This window comes from Myotis daubentonii, chromosome 1, assembly GCF_963259705.1.
Source record: "Myotis daubentonii chromosome 1, mMyoDau2.1, whole genome shotgun sequence".
In the NCBI taxonomy this organism is placed as follows: domain Eukaryota; kingdom Metazoa; phylum Chordata; class Mammalia; order Chiroptera; family Vespertilionidae; genus Myotis; species Myotis daubentonii.
The window spans coordinates 27,873,896-27,894,278 of record NC_081840.1 but is presented as its reverse complement, the minus strand read 5'-3'; the positions used below and the strand labels follow the sequence as shown (position 1 = coordinate 27,894,278).

The 20,383-nt window shown below is 50.9% G+C and overlaps 1 protein-coding gene across 9 annotated transcripts; it reads right to left on the bottom strand.

Moving 5' to 3' along the window:
* Nucleotides 1-1,674: 1,674 nt before the first annotated feature.
* Nucleotides 1,675-18,397, bottom strand: PLEK2 (pleckstrin 2). 9 transcript variants are annotated; one of them, XM_059693092.1, is made up of 11 exons: nt 18,044-18,391; nt 10,837-10,980; nt 10,355-10,453; nt 9,430-9,594; nt 8,317-8,498; nt 7,334-7,425; nt 6,846-7,033; nt 6,517-6,618; nt 4,774-4,857; nt 3,799-3,877; nt 1,675-2,142 (listed from the first exon to the last, which is right to left on the bottom strand). In XM_059693092.1, exons 3-11 carry the CDS (start codon nt 10,415-10,417, stop codon nt 2,015-2,017), a joined length of 1,083 nt encoding a protein of 360 aa, XP_059549075.1. In that variant the 5' UTR covers nt 10,418-10,453; nt 10,837-10,980; nt 18,044-18,391; the 3' UTR covers nt 1,675-2,014. The 9 variants fall into 9 exon arrangements, with proteins under 9 accessions (XP_059549075.1, XP_059549057.1, XP_059549048.1 ...); XM_059693074.1 differs by having other exon boundaries at nt 10,355-10,482; nt 10,819-10,980; nt 18,044-18,390; XM_059693065.1 differs by having other exon boundaries at nt 10,355-10,485; nt 18,044-18,390.
* Between the last annotated feature and the right edge of the window lie 1,986 nt (nt 18,398-20,383).

Genomic DNA, 20,383 nt, shown 5'->3' with positions numbered 1-20,383 from the left:
ATATTTTTATACTTCAAAAACTAATGAGAAATGCTGGTAGCCTTCATGGTGAGTGAATTTATCCATGCAGGCCTTTTGTTCAGTTCCACAATAGTTGCAAATTCATGATCCTTGCCAGAGAAAAGATTGATACCTCAGTGATAGAACTAACTAAACTTAAAGCATACTTATACCTTGCTGACCTAAAAGTATCACTTTTAAAGGACACGATAACACACCCAGCTCCAGATAACTGAAACAACAGATTTTCAAAGGCAAGTGACCAGTTTATCCAAATCTTGGATCTCCACCTAAAAAACCTCTTCATTAAAATTGGACAACTTCATCTACTTCCTGTTCTGCTTTGGACTGAGGTCAAGTGGTTATCAACTCAAGATTGAACCTTAGCAATAGCTTGGTTCTTAATGCATAATTAATTGAGAATGGCTGACAACATTCAAACCATTTTTTATCTTTTAAACCAAAACAAGACAAACCAATACTTTGGATAATTCTAAGTGGGAACCTACAGAGACATGCTAAGCACTACATTGTGCTTAGCAATACAGTTATTTCTCAGCTGGTAGACTTTCAAACATTCTCGATTTAGTACTTAGACATCAAAAACATTTGAATTCAAATGGTTCGGGATTTTAAAAATTAAAATTAACATGCTAGTACCTTGATAAGAGTTGTTCCCTGATTTGCCTCAAGGTGATGGTCATCTATTTTAAATGCGTGAGGACTCTGTCCTGCGCAGTGCGGTGCAGTTGTACCAGTTTAGAGAAGAAGCCATCAAACCAAATACAGTCAAATTCAGATAAACTGTTGATATCCCAAAAGCAATAAACTAACTCCGGGGACATTAGACCTGGTAAGATGCCCAACGGGAAATGGTGCTCTAAAAGGCAATCTCTCTACAATCTAAGGAATGAAGTCAAACCTCATTCGCTTGGAATTCTGATCATCAGGTGAAGTATTATAGTTGAAATTAAGAGAACAGTTCAAACCAAGGACAAATGTTTACTTCGGGAGTATCTAGTCCCCTTAAGTGTCAGTTACAGATCTTAACCTATTCATTAAAGGAAGTCTAAGTACTTGTACTGAGCAAGAATGCTGGCAGTATCTTGTGCCAGTTTACTGTATGAACTTGAAAGCAATAAAAAAAATTTTTTAAATAATTGTATGATACAGACTTTTCACTACTGCAGGTTAACCTTCCAACAATATTTGTCTCAATGTTCACTTTAAAACCAAATATTTCATGCCTTGATTTAACTCTTTTCCTGTTTACATCTTTCTCTGTCCTTTAGAGAGCTCTGCTCTGCTTCTTTCTATATGGTATTTTCCAAGGAAAGCTATAATTTTACCCTTTTTTTTAGTATGTGTGACTAATCTCAACTGAGTCCATGCTTTTTCTGTGATGTGTAATACTTAATGCAAGCTTATTTTTCAAAGGAAAACAATATTCTATGAATGTTCAAGCAAAATTTTGCCACCATTCCACTTTGCGATGAAGCATGTCTTAGTCACAGAGATCACTTGAGGTGTCTTCATAATCACCTCGCTTACTTCCTATAGTCTCAAGCATGGAAAACATTTGAAAACTGAAACTTTGGAAGGGAATTCTAATAGCCAGAAACAAATGCCAATTTTTATTAATCCTAAAGAAGGAGTTAATAGCTATTGACAGCATTTCAGAGGCAGTGCCATGAGACTAGCTTTATTTAGTAATAAATGTGGCCAGTTAGTGTTATAAGGCAAACCTACTTTGGTGCCCAAGGAATGGCCGGCTGTGATGATTGGCGGAAGTCAACATGCTGACGCCTAATGGCTGTTCTAGCGTTTCCAGGTTGTTAACATGAAGGTGGGGAAGGAAATAGCACCGTTGCCCATTGTAATCTAGGAAACTCTTCAGTAGACTCACTCCAAAACAGTACAAAATAAAGTTACATTAACACTCATTTTCTGGGAACCCCTGTCGGTGTCATCGGGTAGGTGGGAGGAATCCTGGTCCTGGTCTCTCAGGTCCCCGTCACGTTAGCTTTTTGATAGCTTCGATCCACTCGGCCCGCTCAGCCTTGCTGCTGGCCTGGATGTAATAGTGTGTGTCGTCCTTAGTAATCACTTTGAAGAGATTTCCCTGGACGTTCCCTTTAACGCCTGGGCAGAAAAAAATCAGTGAGTAAATATCCATGTCTGCTTTCAGCTGGAAGCAGCGGAAAATCAACTGAGATACAGACAAAAACAAATAATGAAGTGTTTGTTAAGTACAAATGCACATGGTTAGGGAATCCCACCAGATGCGTGGTGCTTTCTTCTTTTCCTCCCTCCCATTCTCCTTTGCCTGTGCCTTAAGGCCTGCCAGTGGTCTGTCTGGACAATTTTTTAAACTATTTTTAATTATTTCAGAGACGGAGAGAGAGAAACATCAATGACGAGAGAGAATCATTGGTTGTCTGCCTCCTGCATGCACCCCACTGGGCCCAAAACTGGGGCACAGTTTGATGCTCAACCACTGAGCCACTCCGGCCAAGCTGTCTGGACATTCTTGGAAGCCTTCGTGGCCTCCTACCTATGCTAACCCTAGATCTACAATTTCGTTCACATCAAAGAATCTAGTATCTATACTAATAAGAGCCTAGGTGGCGTCACGCCCTCACTCGCGACATCGTAAGATGGCCACCACAAAGCTGGCTGCCACAAGATGGCCACGTGCACAGCAGAGGCGGGGCCCTGCGGCCACTCTGCGTGGTGAGGCCTGGGGGTCTCCAGCTCCGCACAGTGCAGAGGAGGCCAGTCCCAGCGTCACCGCCGCCTCACGAAGGAGGCGAGTCCCAGCGGAGGAGGCAGGTTGCGGCAGGGGAGGGCAGTTGGGGGTGATCAGGCCAGCAGGGGAGCAGTTAGGTGCTGATTTGGCCAGCAGGGGAGCGGTTAGGGTGCGATCAGGCTGGAGGCAGAAGTGGTTAGGGACAATCAGGCAGGCAGTCAAGCAAGCGGTTAGGAGCCAGCAGTCCCAGATTGTGAGACATCCCCCAAGGGTTCCCAGATTGGAGAGGGTGCAGGCCAGGCTGAGGGACCACCCCCGCCCGCTGCACAAATTTCGTGCACTGGGCCTCTAGTGTTTATATAAAGAGAAGGCACAGATTTAGGATTTGACTTTAAACTGTTTAACTTCTTTGAACCTCAATTTCCACATCCATAAAATGGGAATGATACTATCTTCCTACCCTAGCTGGTTAGTGTGACAATAGATATGAAAGTGTGTCCCACCCTAACTAGTTTGGCTCAGTGGATAGAGCGTCGGCCTGCAGACTCAAAGGTCCCAGGTTTGAGTCTGGTCAAGGGCATGTACCTTGGTTGTGGGCACATCCCCAGTGGGGAGTGTGCAGGAGACAGCTGATCGGTTTCTCTCTCATCGATGTTTCTAACTCTCTATCCCCTCCCTTCCTCTCTGTAAAAAATCAATAATATATATATATATATATATTTTAAAAGTTTAAAATAAATAAAGTGTGTCCCTCACCCTTAAACACTGTGTAAGCTAATATTATTCTTAGGTGGAAGCTTATGGACCAGTAAACAGAGAAACTGAGGGGAAAGTATTAAAGACAAGGATTATACAGCTGTATGGTTAAAACACTAAGAACACAGGCCCTTTTCTCTAATTCTGAAACTGGCTTCAAGACTCACACCATTCATGGTCTCATTGAGAAAGCCCTACTCAGCTCCCACACTCAGTCCTTCGTCGGCAGAGCATTATTGAGAGTGCAGGAGGGAGGCCCGAGATCTCAGGCCGGGGCCAACGCTGGACCTTACCGGTGGGAACGCCATTGTCCTCCAGAGCGGACACGAGTGAACCACGAAGGGAAAACCCACCCACTGGCCGGTTCTCTTCCTGCAGAGGGAAGGAGACCTATTAGGAATTGTGAATGGACAGAAGGGGAGAGCCCCGCTCTCGCCTATAACCACCCGCAGCTGTGCCGGCCAAAGAAGTCGGCGAGTCATGTATAACGGACTTGGCCTTCTTGCAGCCAACCTACAAGCACCGGTGAGGGAGTTTGGACCCTGTTTCTCACCAGCTACAGCAGGCCACAGCCCTCCCTGACCCTCGGCTCCCGCTGTGGTCTGTCAGGCCCCAGGGCCTCCTTCACATCCTGACAAGCTCAGTGAGGAGGGAACGGCCCAGGCTCCACTCTTTCAAAAAATGAATGAAATTCCTACATCTTCCAAAGTCAAGGTTGAACAGGCCGTCTGAAAAGCCATTTTTCTTCACTTTTGACTGAAATTAGATAAACTCAGCATGCAATACTAGTATTATCTGAAACTCAGAATAGCAATTCTTCAATCATTTAGAAAAAAAATAAAATTAGTAAATTATGGCTTAAATATTAAATAGTAAAAGAAAGTTTGCAAAACATTGGTGGAGACTAGAGGTTGAGGGAACAGAATCCCTGGGATCTGTGGAGAGAAAGGGGTGAAGAGCTGGGAAGCACCAGGTTGGCGTCGGCCAGCCCCTCTCCTCCCCAGCCACATGGCAAGCTTTGGGGAGACTAAAAGATGCTTTTCCTCACAAAATAATGAAGGTCCGCGGAGCAGGCAATGACGTGATGAAATCAAAGAGCAACCCTCCCTTTTTAGAGTAGCTGGGTTGTGGGAGGACAGGCATAGTGCGGCGGAAGTCATGGTGGGGATGCTGAGTTAAGGAAGGATGTGGAGCCAGCTGCCTGGGATGCTCGGGAGAGAAGAATCTGGAAGCCTCACCCGGGTACCAAGTGAGCGCACGGTACTCACTTTGGAAGGGTCGTAGTAATGCAGGAAAGCCGGCTCCTTCCTCAGAACAAAGCGCCGCACCTTCCAGTTCTTCCTCTTGTGGCCCTGCGGTCAAGAAAGGGCCAAGGCCGCTGGTGACAGCTCTGAGTCCCTCCCTCCCACTTCTTGTATCGAATGCCAAACCTCCAAGCCCGCTGGCTCCATGAGACCACTTTCTAAGAAGAGCCTGCCGGAGCCCAAGGATGACGGTGATGTGCCATGGAGGTCCCTGCTCAGGGACACTTAGCAAAAACACTGTCCCCTGTAGTTGAGTTGACAGAGCCAAACAGGGAGGGTCAGTGCTGAAGGAAAGGAGGACATTCCCCGACACCCCTTAGGACACAAGGAGGACAGGGAGGCAGCAGGTGCCACTGGACTGAGCGCTCACGAGCGAAGTTGAACCCAAGGGCACCAAGTCAAGCGTCAACTTGTTCCCCAAACAAACCTACAGCTGCATGCTCACGCATGCACACATTTACAGTAAAAACCACTTTACTGTTCTGCAGCAGAAAAGTAAGGGAGATCAATTAGGTGCTACAATCTAAATGTGTAAGATATAGACGAGCCCTAGCCAGCTTGGCTCAGTGGCTAGAGCATCGGCCTGCGGACTGAAGGGTCGCAGGTTTGATTCCAGTCAAGGGCATATGCCTGAGTTGCAGGCTCGGTTCCCAGTGGGGGGCGTGCAGGAGGCAGCCAATCAATGATTCTCTCTTATCATTCATGTTTCTCTCTCTCTCCCCCCCTCTCCTTTCCTCTCTGGTATCAATAAAAATAAAAAATAAATAAAAAAAGATATAGACGAGTGTATGACTCCCTTTGGCATCACCCCCTAGATCACAAAGCTTCCTCCAGTCTGGAACACCGAGTCCCTCCCACGCCCTCCTCGTGGCCTCCCGTCGGGCAGTTTCATAAAGTAAATAATCTGAGAGCAGATGGGGATCCTCGTGTACAAGAAACAGGTGACAGCCACAGGTGCTCTGGGTAACAACGGGAATGGTGCTGCGCAGCACACATGTCTGTGGCACAGACAGGCACGTGCACACGTGTGTGAGGTGCACACCAACACAGGGGTCGTGCAGAGGCCCGCGGACACTGCCTGCGCCGTCACACAGTCCTTCTGTTCCCGGACAGCCTTTCTGTCAGGCACAGGTAGAAATGCAGTGACATGCTGTCTCCTGCTTGACAGGGCTGCCCTCCCAAACATGGCGAGGGGTGGTGGCCATGGTCAGTTTTCAGACACTGAGATGACCCTGTAAAATTCCATCTTCAACCTCCTGAGGTGGGTTGTCCGGAAAGTGTATCAAGGGGGCGTGCAGAGTCCCACAAAAGAAGGCAGAGACCCCAGAAAGCCTCGGAGAGCAGAAGGCAGCAGATGCAACCACCAACCCAGGAGGCAATGCCCTCTGGACACATATGAACGAAGGCATTTTTTAATGTTGCCGTCATTACTGTGAGTACCTTTTCCCTGAACACCCCGGTGTCTGGGACTCATGGGGGGGCGGGGTTGGGAGAGTGTGGGGGGGGGGGCGGTCGGGGGATGAGGGAGGGGTGAGGGTGGGCACATGCATCCCCTTGTCCTGCTCCCGGTGGCAGCTGCTGGACCCTGCTTTAGCTCATCCTGCTGATAATTAGTGCCTCCAGCAGCCTCAGCCCTTCCCACCCTTTGGGAAATTCCCGCCTCCCCTGAGGTTGAGACTGTCCATGCCCGCTCCAAGGCAGCCATACCTGCTTGGCCAGATAGCCTTGCTTTATCACCGTGCCACTCAACTCCATGGTGCTCGGATTAATGTCTTCCCTGAGACTTATCTTCGTCTTGTAGCTCTCAGCCTCGTGGGAAGAAAACAAGGATTCTGTCACAAAAAGTCCCAGTTACAGGCTGTGGGGGCTACCATGGGAAAAAGGAAAATCCTTCACAGAGAAACCCATTCCACCTGGGGGTGAAGCTGTCCCCGCAACCCGAGGCCTCACCCCTGACTGTGGCTCCCTTGCCCCCACTCTGTGGCCGCCCCCTTCCCTCTGCCCTGGTGGCCAGAGGAACCCTCTCCATAACTTACAAAGGTGTACAGGGCCGTGGAGTCATCCAGGAACTGCTCGGCCAGGTCCCCAGAGCGCACGGCTCCCATGCTCCGGGCGCCGACTGGATTCAGGAAGTTCTCCTCCAGGAGCATGGAGGCCAGGGTCACGGCCTCCAGACGGTTGGCTGCAAAGCCGTTGGAGATGAGCCAGTCCACCAGGGAGGAGCCTGCATCAGAGCAAGGGCAGCGCCCGTCAGACCACAGCCTACCGACCAGCGTCCTGGGGTGGGGGGCCTGGCTGTGTCCTCACTGACGTGGACCTCCTGGACAGCCTTGGGGCTCTGCACAAGAGCAGACCAATGGCCACGCCTGCTACGTGGAGCTGTGGCCACACCCACACGTGGCCGTCTCAGGCCAGCCTGTTGGCCAGCAGGCAGCTCTGGCCTCAACACAAGCTGGTCAAGCACAGCTACGTCCCAGTTCACCACGCCCCAGGTTTCCACTCCCCCCCGAGAAGGAAGGCTCACCATTGAAGGTCTTTTTGTAGGTGCTTCCCTGCTCCAGGTTGGGGCTTGGCCGGATTCCACTCCCGCTGTCGTGCATCTTGTCCACGATGCGACTACACAGGAGGAAGGCAAGGACAGGGGCCCCTCATCACACTGACAGATAGGAGAAAGGGCCTAGGGTAGTGAGCAAGTGGCAAACGGTGCGATGCGCAACACAAAGAAAGAGGGGGCAGAATGTGAGAGGTAGGTAGGATTTTAGATTTTTTTTTTTCATGCTCATCTAAATGTTCTAATATTTCTATCCTAGACAGTTATTGCTTTTGTAGTAAAACTAAAGAGCTGTGACTTCTGCTGCTTGGGGGTTAGGAGTTTTTCCTGTAAACGGGTTGTTGTAAGTTTCCATGATGGGAACTCTTTTCATAAACCCCTACTTTACACTCTCGCCTCTACCGCCGACCTGCTTTCCTTCTGTTCTGTGGGATGATTCCTGCCACCAATGGAAGGTCTTTTCTCATTTGCTGGTTATGTACGTGGGCTGGGAAGCCCCTGAGACGGGACCTTGTTTATCCCCATTTGCATCTGAGGATCTAGTGCAGTAGGCGCTCAAGAACTACGTCTTGAGTGAATGAACGAGTAGATGAGGAACACTAGAGGGCAAGAATGCAACTGCTTCCAGAACACATCATTCTTGCCACCAGGGGGCGAACATGCCCACGATTGGTGAGTGGAGGTTCCTGGAGCTGTGCGGTAGCCCTGAGCACCTGGCTGAAACTGGAGGGAGGCTCTCAAGACGCCAAGCCCCAACGGGCAAGGGTTACGTAGGAGCAGGGCCGTTCCCAGGCAGAGAAAATAATACAAACAGGGCAGTGACAGCAAAAGGCCCTGAAGCACGTTGGCGGAAGCAGCCAGGCCCATTAGCAACAACAGAGCCCCCTCCCCAGCGCACACAGAGGGAGAGGCCGCAGCAGAGGCAGGCAGAGCGCGGCCAGGGGCCGGGCACTCACTGCAGGCTGATGTGAGGGGGCAGCTTGAAGGAGTTTCTCTGTATGTGGAGCTGCTGGACCTTCCCCGGCTGCCCAGCGTGAATCGCCCCTGTGATCTCAAAGGCCCAGGCGTCCCTGTCCTCCCGGGAGCAGGCCTCCAGGAAGTATTCTGTGGACGTGCGAGTCTTCAGCTTAATGAGGAGCTGTGGGGAGAGACAGCCAGCCGGACCGGCACTCAGACGTAAGGTACCTTCTTTATGGATCTAGCAGTCTTACTAGGAACCGAGCTTCCTTCCTCCTGTTAGTCTTCCTAACAGTTTTCGCCAGTCCATTCTCTCACTCAAAACCTTCAGTGGCTCCCCATTCCCTCCACGTGGCCCCCGCCACTCTCCACGGCTCCCTCAGGGAGCGTTTTCCTTGGCCACAGGGGCCATCCTCATCTCCAAATCCACTCCTCCCTCTCCCCGCACTTCTACCCAAGACTGGAACGTCCACCTGCCTGGAACGTCTGCCTCTCTCCTCTTCCAGATCTTTGACCCCATCTCCGTTCCTCCCAAAGCCGCACCTGACCCAGCGGGCTCCCTCCTCTGCGGATACAGTGCTCTGGACGGCTAGTAATGTTGGAACCACCCTTTGAAACGCTGAATGTTTTTCAATTAACCACTTGCTTTCCTAATAAGATTATTAACTGGAGAAGAAGCGATCTTACTATTTTCTTCCTCGACTCCTCCAAGCCTAGCTAATTTCTTGGCACATACTGGGCCTTCGAGAAATGATTGAGTCAGACGCTTTTTTGATGGTAGGGTGGATGCTGCCCCGGCTTTCGGAACATGCGCCCGTGGGGACGAAAGCCCTCATATTGCTTTGATGACGCATATTTTTCAGTGCCTCCCAGCCTACAGGGTCCCCTCGCATCCATGGGACAGGGGCATCGTTTTTTATCCCGTTTTATAGACGAGGAGCTAAGGCTCGGAGAGGTTCATTACTTGCCCAAGGCCCGGCATGCGGTGCGGCCAGGACTGGAACCAGGTTTTTCGATAACTCAGCTCTTCCCGTTACCCACACCCCCTTCATCAGAGGCCGGGAGGGAGGGGTCCGGGGCAAGGAGGAGCTGGGAAGCCGGCCTTCACTTACCGGTCGATTTTCATACTCCAGGCAGGGGCAGGTGATGGTGCAGCCATCCAGGAGGATCTGACCCTTGGGAGGGTTCACCTTCCGACCCCCCTCGAGCTTATAGTACAGCAGCGTGTTCTGCCGAAGGACGAACCATCGCGCCTTCCAGTTGTGGACAATGTGACCCTGAGGACAGACAGCAGAGCCCTGCGGTGAGGTGGCTGGGGGACAGCACTGTGTCCAGGGAGAGGGGCCCCGTGGTGCAGGTGGCCAGCCATTCTCCAGGCATTGGCCTTCTCATTCCTACTTGGCCTTTTTTTCTGGCTATAAACCTTGAAAGACACTGCTAAGTATTATCAGGAGACAGACATTGCTAACATGCAGTATTTCCTTCTAGTCTTTTTTCCTTTTAGTATTTACTTTCTAGTTGTTTTTTAAATCAGGACTATATTGTATATACTTTTATTTTCTAGGTTTTTGTTTTGTTGAGCTTTGCTGAGTATCATCTCACACCATTAAATTTCTCTAAAATATTTTTAAAATATATTTTTATTGATTTCAGAGAGAAGAAAGGAGGAGAGAGGGAGAGAAATATCAATGAGAGCGAAACATCCATCAGCTGTTTCCTGCACGTCCCCTAATGGGGAACCAGGAGAGGACACTCAACCAACTGAGCCACACCGGACAGGCTAAAACGTATTTTTAAATGGCCACTAGGTGGATGCATCATTTACTTGTCAAGCTCCTGCCTTTGTCACAGATTGTTTTGTTTTTCACTATTATAAACAATTCTGCAATGAATGTCCTTGCATATAAATTTTGATCTGCACCTGATTTTTTCCCTTAGGATATATTCCTAGAAAGACTATTGCTAGTCAAAGGACGTGGGCAATTTGTAAAACCGAAGCCACACATGGTCCAGCAGCGCTAGGATGCCAAGTCTTACCTGCCGCGCCAGGCCTACAAGGCAGGGTAGTTTGGGAGCTCTCAGAAGGACCATAGAGCCCATGGACAGCACAGTCCAATGAAGGCAGAGAGCCTGTTTCTAGAACAGACCAGAGGATGGGGGGATGTCTGCTGAGGAATCAGAAAGGAATGGATTTAGAACACACTCATGAATCTACTTTCTTGGCATGTTTTCCGGAGCAGAGCCCGATACGGGCTAGATTCTAACCAAGAGATGCACTTCACCTGAATCAGAGACCATTTCCCTATTCGCTCATTTCCTCACCGAGAGCCTATTCCCTGCCGCCCTCACACCTGCCTGCTGTGACTCTATGCCGTGCTCGGTGTGTGCTGAGTGCTGTTGGGGAGACCAAGGTTGTGAAAAAGAGTTGACCTCAGGAGCACTGGCCTGCACCCAAACAGAATTGACTGTGGCAACGAAATCAGACTTCTAACAGAGTTCACCTGACAGGAGCTCCTTACTGCGCCCAAGTGTTCCCACGCTGCCTGCTGACCAAGCTGTTCACACGAGAGCACTCAGGCAGTCAGGCTGAACTTGACACTTTTGCTCTCTCCACTCTGTCCCACACTTAGAGCCCATGTGTGAGATGACAGCTAACAGCTTTCCTTGACATGTCAGACAGTTTAAAGAAACAAAAAAGATCAGCAGTTGGGGTTCTCTACTGCCCTGCCCCTGGCCTGTCCCGCTGATGCTGGGGGGGCCCTGCAGGAGGGTCAGCAGCAAATTGCTGGCACACAGATTACGGCTGGTGCAGTGAGAGAAGGCGATCTAAGTTGATGATATGGGTGCTGATGTGAGGTAGAGAAGGGGCAAGGATGAAATAATCTTCAACTTAAAACACAGGTGTTATGAGCTGAATTATGTGTCTCCCCCCAAAAAAGATCATACATTGAAGCCCTAACCCCCACTACCTCAGAATGTGACTATTCAGAGATAAGGCCTTGAAAGAGGTGATTAGGTTAAAAGAAGGCCTTGGGTGGGCCCTAATCTAACCTGTTCTGGGTCCTCAGAGCAAAAAGAAATTTGGACACACAGAGAGGCATCAGGGAGACGTGTGCGCAGAGGAAAGACCGTGTGGACGCACAGCAAGAAGGTGGCCACGTGCAAGCCGAGGAGAGAGGCCTCAGAGGAAACCAATCCTGCTGACACCTTGATCGTGGACTCTAGCCTCCAGAACTGGGAGAAAGTAAATCCCTCTTGTCTAAGCCGTCCTGTCTGTGGTATTTTGTTACAGCGGCCTGAGCAAATTAAATCACCAGGGAAAGCCCTGGCCGGTTTGATAGAGTGGATAGAGTGTCAGCCTGCGGACTGAAGGGTCCTGGGTTCAATTCCAGTCAAGGGTACATGCCTGGGTTGTGGGCTCAACCCCCAGTGGGGGGGGGGGGGTAGGAGGCAGCTGATCAGTGATTCTCTCTCATCATTGATGTTTCTATTTCTCTCTCCCGCTCCCTTCCTCTCTGAAATCAATAAAATATGTATTTTTAAAATAAATCACCAGGGAAAGAAAAAAGGAGGCAGGAGATGTTACAGAGAAAAGTGTGACCAGCAGAGGTTGAGCAGAACAAGCCAATAAGGAGATAGTGTTCCTTCCTGGACAACATGCTACATTTCCCAGAATCCCTGGCACAAAGGGAGCAGGTAGCTGACCAAGTTGCTGCCAGTCACATGCATTGAAGCCTGTTTGGCAGCAACCAAACATGGGAAACAGGAAGTTGTGGCAAGGACGTCTGGAAGAACAGATGCGGTTCTGCCACCAGCCCCAGGGTTATCGTCACAAGTGGCAGTGGCAGCCGTGGTTCCCACCTCTCGGGGGCTGTTGGGCATTTTTGTCTGGCTGCAGCATCCCTGGCTGTATGGCATCCCAGCCAGGTTCTTGGGCCCTCCCAAATACTCCTGAGTTCCTTAATATTTATTATTCTCCGTGAAACCCCTACTGTTCAAACTCGCCAGTGGTGTGTGTTATAAGCAGCTGAGAGTGCTGACTGCTGGCAAAGGAGAGAGGGCGGAGGAGAAAGGCCGGTGAGAGGGATTTACTATGTAAGTAGAAAACTCAGAGCAGCTGGTGGTCCTTGTAAAAAATGTTCAGATTCTGTGACCCAATAATCCCACGTACGGGGTCCTGTGCTAAGTAAACGTTAGGTTTTATGTACTGAGACCATCAAAGGATCATGACTTATCAGCGTAAAAACATGCAAAATATTCTGATGTGTAACAATACTGTGTGGCTGCCGTGGAGGGATTCCAGCCTCACAGATGGCAGGAGAGGCCACCGGGGAGGGGGTCCCCAGGTCAGACCCAGCGCAGCCATGGCCTCTGTCATGAGCAAAGCACTCTTACTTGCATTACTTCATAGGAGACCCCAAAACAACTCTACTGTTATTTTAGAAAAGTTCTGGAAGGATACCCCCAAAATGTTAGTGCCCATCCTCTCTAGGCACTAAGACTGGATGCGGGGACTTAAAATGGAAACTTATTTTTCATTCCCCACCCTTATGTTTCTAGTTTTTTAAAAATAATATGCACGTGTTATTTTTATAATGGAAAATGAATTTAAATTCAAATAAACAAAAATCCTGACAAGATGATTAGGGAAAGCATTCACTCATTTATCTTTTCATTCAACAACCAGTGACTAAATGCTACTGCACCAAGCACCGTGCTGGTAGCAGGGGCACCGAGATGAACATCTGACCCAAGACAGTGGGGGAGACGGATGACAACCCCACTCAGTGTGGTGAGTTCCGGGACAGATGACTGATGCCCGCCATGATCCCTACTTCCTGGTATTCACACCCTGTGCAGTCTCTTCCCACACGGTTCAGGGGTTGGTCTGCGTGACCAAGAGAATATGGCAGAGTGATGGTTTGTCACTGCTGACATCAGGTTATAAGAATGTAGCTATAGACTTGGGCTCTCTCTCTCTCTCTCTCTCTCTCTCCTGGCCCCCTCCCCCCCACTCTGGGAAAAGTTAGCTGCCACATTGTGAGCAGCCCCTATGCAGAGTGAAGTAGAAACTGAGGCTCCAGCCACTACCCATGTGAGTGAGCTTGGACAGGGGTCCTCCAGCCAGCCAAGCCTCGGGCAACATTTTGGCTACAACCTCATGAGCGTCTCTGAGCCAGAATCTTGCCGCTGAGCTGGTCCGGATTACCTGACCCTTAGAGACTGTGTGGGGTGATAAATGTTTGTTGTCTAAGACGTTAAGCTTTGGAGTAATTGTTACACAATAACAGATAATCAATGTAGGGCGTGATGCAAACCCCAGGTGGAGGAGGAGCGGATCCTGGGCTGAGCGCTGAAGGTTGTGAGGAGTGGGCCAGGTTAGGAGGGCAGGAGGGGAGAGCAGAAAACTGCTGCGAATCTGGAAAACTCCAAATAGTTTGGGGGGAGGGGGGCTGGGCCTCAGGGGCTGTGAGGAAGGGATGAGGGACCTGTCGGCTTCAGGTCCTGTGCTGCAGAGTTTGATCTTTATAGCGCAGCCTGAGGGGAGGTTTTGAAGACTTCCACGCGGAAGGACGACAAGCGTAAGTCCTCCTGTTAAAAAGGTCACGGGACGGGGACCACGCTGTGGCAGTGCGGGAATGAAGCAGCCACACGCGGGCAGCTCCGCCGGAGCTGCGGCAACGATCCACAGGACGGGATGAGAGCAGCTGCTCTACAGAGACGCCTGGCTGTGCTCACAGGGCCCAGCGGCCTGGTCCCAAGCCCCAGGCAAAGGAGGTCAGAGGCTGGCAACACAGTGGGAGAAGCTGAACAAGGCCCTCCACCTGGGCAGTTTCCCGTCTCCCGCTCCGTGTCTGCAAGTGGCTGGCTGGGGCCAGAAGCCGGCTAACTCATGAGCCCCTACAGCCTCTTCAGGGGAAGGAGGGAGTCTATAAGCTGGATGGGGACCCTCGGACAGAAAGTCACAGCTGGAGGGACCCCTTGAAAAAGCCTATACTCCGAACTGTCATGATGAGGAAACTGAGCCTCAGAAAGGTCTTGCCCAAGACCCTACAACCGCAAAGAAGCAGATATGCTACTTGCTATGGGTTGAATTATGTCCCCGCAAAAGGCATTGAAGTCTTAACAGCTGGTACCTCTGAGTGGTATCTCATCTGGCAACAGGGTCTTTGCAGATGTAATCAGGTTGAGATAAAGTTACACGGGGTTAGGGTGGCCCCAGTGCCGCTAATAGGACTGGTGTCCTCATAGAAAGAGGACAATTTACACACTGAGAGGCACGCGGGGAGAAGGTGGTCATGTGACGATGGAGGCAGAGATTGGGGAGCTGCACCTCCAAGCCAACGGACACCGAGGATTGCCTGCGTGAGATCACAGAAAATGCATATATTGGTCTCTGCCCCGCGGCCTGGCACAGAGCTCCGGAAACCCTTGTAATTTCCCCGGTGATGTCAGTGTCTTTATTCTAATGAGGCAGCTCTGGGTGGGCTCCTGGTGGCTCCTGGATAGGGGCTGATCACCTGAAAGACCAAGCCAGGAGGAGCAGCTTGGAATTTCCAGCCTGGCACACCCATTCTCTCGGGACAGGGAAGGGGCTGAGATGGAGTTAATGATCAATCGTGCCTGTGAGATGAAGCCTCCATAAAAATCCCCACAGGCTGGGTTCGGAGAGCTGCTGGGTGGTGAGCACTGGGAGAGTGGTGTGCTCGGAGAGGGCTTAGAAGTGCACACCCCTTCCCATATACCCTGCCCTGTGCGTCTCGTCCATCTGGCTATCGTATCCTTTAGCATATACTTTAATAAACTGCTGGCCTAGCCGGTTTGGCTCGGTGGATAGAGCATTGGCCTGTGGACTGGAGGGTCCTGGGTTTGATTCCGGTCAAGGGCACATGCCCAGGTTGTGGGCTCAATCCCCAGTGGGGGGCATGCAGGAGGCAGCCAGTCGATGATTCTCTCTCATCATTGATGTTTCTATCTCTCTCTCTCTCCCTGCCTCTCTGAAATCAATAAAAATATATTTTAAAAAATAAAATAAAATAAACTGGTGGACATAAGTGTTTCCCTGAGTTCTGGGAGCCACTCTAGCAAATTAATCAAATCCAAGGAGGGGGACATTGGGACTTCCCACTAGGCCTGAAGTGTGTGTGATGGAGGGGACGGGCAGTCTTGTGGGACTGAGCTCTCAGCCTGTGGAACCTCACACTATCTCTGTGTCGACTATGTCAGAATTGAGTTAAATTGTAAGATACCCAGTGGCTGTCACAGAGAATTGCTTGGAGGGGGAAAACATTTGGTGACCAGAAGTGTCAGCAGTGGAGTGTTCTGTGCAAAAGTAAAGGAGACTCACAGGATAAACAAGAGAGAGAGAGAGAGAGAGAGAGAGAGAGAGAGAGAGAGAGAGAGAGAACCTGGTTTCTCCCTACATTGGAAGGGAAAAAATCTAGGAGTTTCCTTGACAGCCTGCAAATGCCAGAAGCAGAAAAGGCAAGGACACATTCTCCCCTACTAGTTTCAGGGGGAAACCCTTGATTTCAGACTTCTAGCCTCCAGAACTCCTTCTAGACTTTTCTCTGCTATGTACATTTCCCCTTACTTATACCTTTAGCATTTTTACTCTTTAAGTTATAATATTATGAACATTTTAAACACCATTTACTTAATCATTTGTCTATTTTGGGGGAGGAGGTATATAGGTAGTTTCCAGTTTTTCACTACATACCCAACACTTTGTTCATAAGCCTTTTATGGTGTTTCCTGGGGATAGAGCCCGACTAATGAAATTTCTAGGCCAAAGCATGTTAACCTTGCCATTTTCTAAGCGTGCTATTCAAGGAATGAAGGGGGCAGCAATGTCTGAAGTGCTCCCGCCTCTTCTGAAAGGAAAAGCGGTCCTACCCACGCTGAACCTGGCTTCCTCCCCCCACCCCACCCCTCCTTCAAAGCCAGGCCTAGTGAGCAGCCTGTGTTTTGCCTGGAGTTCTGCTTCTTTCTTGTCTGGGCAGAATTAGGAGCCAAACCCTTCATGCCCCTGCCTGCCCCTGCTTCACCCTCAGCGTGATGACTGTTCTGTGCTCTGGGCTTCCAGCTACGACGGCCCTGCCCACCTCTGAACCCAAACCCTCCTACAGCTGGAATGAGCTTTATGTGTTTCAGCCAAGCCCCCACGGGGTGTTTTGGGGGTCAGACCTGTGGACTGTCCTCACTTCTCTGCACCCTGGACTCTGTGAGCCGGACACGCAGGACTGGCAGCCTGTGCAGAAGAGAACTCACACCCTCCCCTCTTGTCCCCTGACTCTGTCTGGCCGCAGGGGGGGAATCCCGTAAGCTAACCCCTGGGAATGTGGGGGGCGGGGGAGCGGGGGAGGAGACCCACAAGGGGCATTCTGAGGGAGTCTGTCCTCCACAGGCCCCTACCAGGGCCCAGCTTCCCAACAATCAGTGATGCCCAGCAAACCCCCTGCCCAGCTCAACACCTTCCCTCAAACTTCAGAAGCTGAGGTGCATCTGCCTCCACAAACCACAAGGCACCAGCCTATGGCTTTAATGGCAGTGGCATGAAGCAGGAGTGGAATTTTGTACCTGCTTGAATGCAATCTGACCCTTGATCCGGCATTAGCACTCCTACTTATAGTTTTGAGCAAACAACACGCCCACCCTCCTCTATCAAACAAGGTGTAAATGACAGGCTGCATCACCTACGGACACGAGGACTCCAGGGCCGATCTGCCCACCCGAGGAGGCAATGGGAAGGAGAGCACAGCCATCCCGCTCTGTCAGCCCCTCCCAACGCTGTAAACTCAACAGAGGGCCAGAGGCTCGCCCCCAGCTTTTATGGTCTGCTGCTATGTTAGCAAAAATGCCCAGCATGAACACCAGTGCTAGAAGGACTTTGTCGTTTTCTACCGTGACCCTGTGCCCCGTTTCTGTCTGGACTCCTGCCTGCTGTGGGAAAGGCCACGTGGGCCGATGGGGAAGCGCTGGGGATGGAGGGGCCAGTCCTCTCTGCGGTTGGCCCTGGGGTTCTGGGTGGAGGATTTCGTCTTTCTAACCCTCGGTCTCCTCGTCTGTGATAGAGCGATTTCCTGCGGGGGGCGGGAAAGGGTTTGGCGTAGACCTGGGTGGGTGTAATCCTCTCCATCACGCACTAGCACCCAGATCCTGAGCAGTTACCCCGCCTCTGTGCGTTGTGTGTTCCCCTTGGAGAAGGGGGATCATGTGGTACCACCTGTGGGAGGACTGAAGGAGACAGTGTCGTCCCCCACCCCCTACACACACACACACACACACACACACACACACACACACACACACACACACGGTACACGCTTAAGAAGCACAGGCTCCCTCCCTGCTCCCGGGTTACTGTGAAGCCTATAGGCGGGAATTACATGGATGGGCACTGTGAACTACAGGCACGTTTACGTTGTTGCTTCAATCCATCAGATTGAAATACTACCTACTTTAATAAGTTGTAATTACGATAGCCGCTTCGGTGGCCACCACCCGCACCCCATCCACGCTAATCCGGACTGGCCTGGCCTGTGCCCCGGCCTTTTTCCGTAGAAAGCTGTCCGCCGGCTCTCCCCGCAGACACAGCTCTGCCCGCAGAGCCCCAGGCGCCCGGTCCGCCCTGGAGCCGAGCTGGGGACGCCGCTCAGGTGCGCGGGGGCCCGCCCATCAGCCGCCCTGGGCAAAGTCCGGTCCGGAGAGGCTCCGGGCGCTCACCCTCTTGACGAGGAAGCCCTCCTTGAGCACGCCGCCGTCCTCCATGTCGCCACCTGCGAGCCCTCCCGGTGCGCTGTCCCCGCGCCGCATGCTCCTCCGCGCTCCTCCTCCGCGTCCCCCGCGCGCAGGAAGCGCCAAGGACCCGCGCGGTGCCGCCTCCCTGGCCGGCGTCCAGAACCTGGGCGCCCGGTCGCCCAGGGAGGAAGTCAGACCTGGTTGGGATCCCTGACGTCCCCCTCCGCGCCCTCACCAGGTGCCCAGGTTAGTCCTGAGGGTACAGAGTCTGCCGCCTGGAGCCGCCCCCTGGAGCCTTCCCGCCTCAGCTCTCTCCACTGGGCAGGGCGCCCCGTCCAGGCGCCCCAGGGCGGGCGCACTGTGCCTCCTACTTTTTCTGTCTCTGCCCATCTTCCTCCTCCCCCAGCCTTAACCAGGTGCTTGCCTGGCACTTAGGATACTGCCCTTGAGTAATAGTTTTGGAATTAAACGGAACTGAAAAGATTTCAAGGGTTTTGAATAGCGATTCCCAACCTTTTTCATCTCATGACACATATAAACTAATCACACCAAAAAATATATTTTTTGCCGATCTGCCAAAAAAAAGTAGGCATAATTTTGATTGATTTACAAAAAAAAAATAAGAGTAATTACCGACCTACCCTATTTGCTCCAAAGTGACTTTAAAAAAAAAACAACAGGTGCCTATAAGAGTATATAGGGGTTTCTGGCACCAAGAATTAACCAATCAGATGCAACCTTATTATGTGACATGACCAGTAAGATGTGCTCTATTGTATGATCTATATACTAGTAATTACAGCTCAAGACTCCACAGCTATTGTGTTGGCTGTTGTCATTTTTTTACTTGACAATCTAAGAGAAAAGGGCTCAGTGCCCTTGACTAAACAGTCAGTTTTTTGCACGTTTTAAAAGTTCTTATGGCACACTGGCTGAAAATCACTGATCTAGAGTCATCCCTGAGTTCAATTGAAATGGGGGTGCGAGAGTGGATGGGGTGGCACCAGGCTAGGAACTTATCCTGGCCTCTGGTGGGGGCAGAGAAAAGCTCCCATTAGCAAGGTCACAGGTTTAAGGAAGCAGGCACAGTCTGCGGGGGCCCTCTGCCCCCCAAATACATCCCTCCCCAAAGGGCTACAGCTGAAGATTTAATCCTTAGGTGCAAAATTTAAGGGAGTGCCAAGGAACTCCGTACTCTAAATAAATAACATTTTAATGCAAAAATTCATGAAGAAAATATCAAATTTGTAAATGACGACTGAATCAATAGCAGACCATATAGGCACCTGAAACAAAAGGAAACCTCAGTAATACCGATTCTGTCTAGTAATCCTTAGGACGCCGTCGTTGCGCTCATTATTTCCACCGCCCGCTGAAGCACACTGTTAGGATGGCTCACCGGGAAGGGAAAGGCCCCAAATGCCTAAAAGGGAAGAGAAGGCTCTAGATTGGGAGAAGGTGCCTCAAGCTGTGGAAAACCAGCTGTGCCTGTCAAAACCAGCCTGGAGCTGACACCTAAACCACATGAGATGCGGGGGGGGGGGGGGGGGGGGGGACGGCATGTCAGCCTTCTGCACAGACTGACTTTAGATCTTGCAGCCAGTCCCAAAGCAATGGTGCTTCCACTGGGTTTCTGCGTGGAGATTGGCTCAGCACCTTCTGAAGCCAGGCCTGTGGTGGGTGCCGGGTTTTAGTTAATGCACAGCAACCATGAGGTGAGTTTATTATCCCATCCTTTCCAGCCAAGGAAGCGGAAACTTGGAGCAGTTAAATAACTTGCCCAAGGCCCCAGTTTTAACTCCAGGGCAGCGTGAATGCGCTTGCTCCTCAGTTCCTGAGCAGGGAAGAGGAAGAAGGAATACTCCAGCTCTGAAACATTGTGAGCTGAACCCTAGGACATGAGGAGTCGGAATGGGGAATTCTTATCTCCTTTGGCTCTAACTAAGCTGTTATTCTCCTTCTTCCTCCCAGATGCCAGGGGAGCAGGCAGTTGGCATACAGGTTGTTTTAGTCTTACCCAAACACAACCTTCTGAGGCTCAGAAGGGGTGGCATTTTCTTTGGCAAGAAGAGTTCCCGAGTGAGTTCACAGAAAGATTGGTTCTCTCTGCTGGCGGTGCCCCTCCGGAAGGAGCCAGGCTTCTGTATACTTAGAACCTGCTTTCCGTCCTAGGACAGCCCCTGGGCCAGCCCACCCTACGTCTGACTCACTGACCCCAGGGCATGAGTCATCCCCACCTCCCCTGGCTGCGGTGGCTGAGCCATCAGCCCACCAGGGAACCACACTGACATAAGCCCAACTCCACCACAGGGAAGAGGATGGAGA

What these genes read in the sequence shown, in the direction of transcription:
- PLEK2 (XM_059693029.1), bottom strand. Translation starts at nt 18,133, where the DNA reads ATGCGGCGCGGGGACAGCGCACCGGGAGGGCTCGCAGGTGGCGACATG. An exon ending in TGGAGTATGAAAATCGACCG is followed by an intron (nt 8,499 to 9,429) that starts GTAAGTGAAGGC and finishes CTCTCCCCACAG; the next exon opens with CTCCTCATTAAGCTGAAGAC. An exon ending in ATTACTACGACCCTTCCAAA is followed by an intron (nt 3,878 to 4,773) that starts GTGAGTACCGTG and finishes TTCCCTCTGCAG; the next exon opens with GAAGAGAACCGGCCAGTGGG.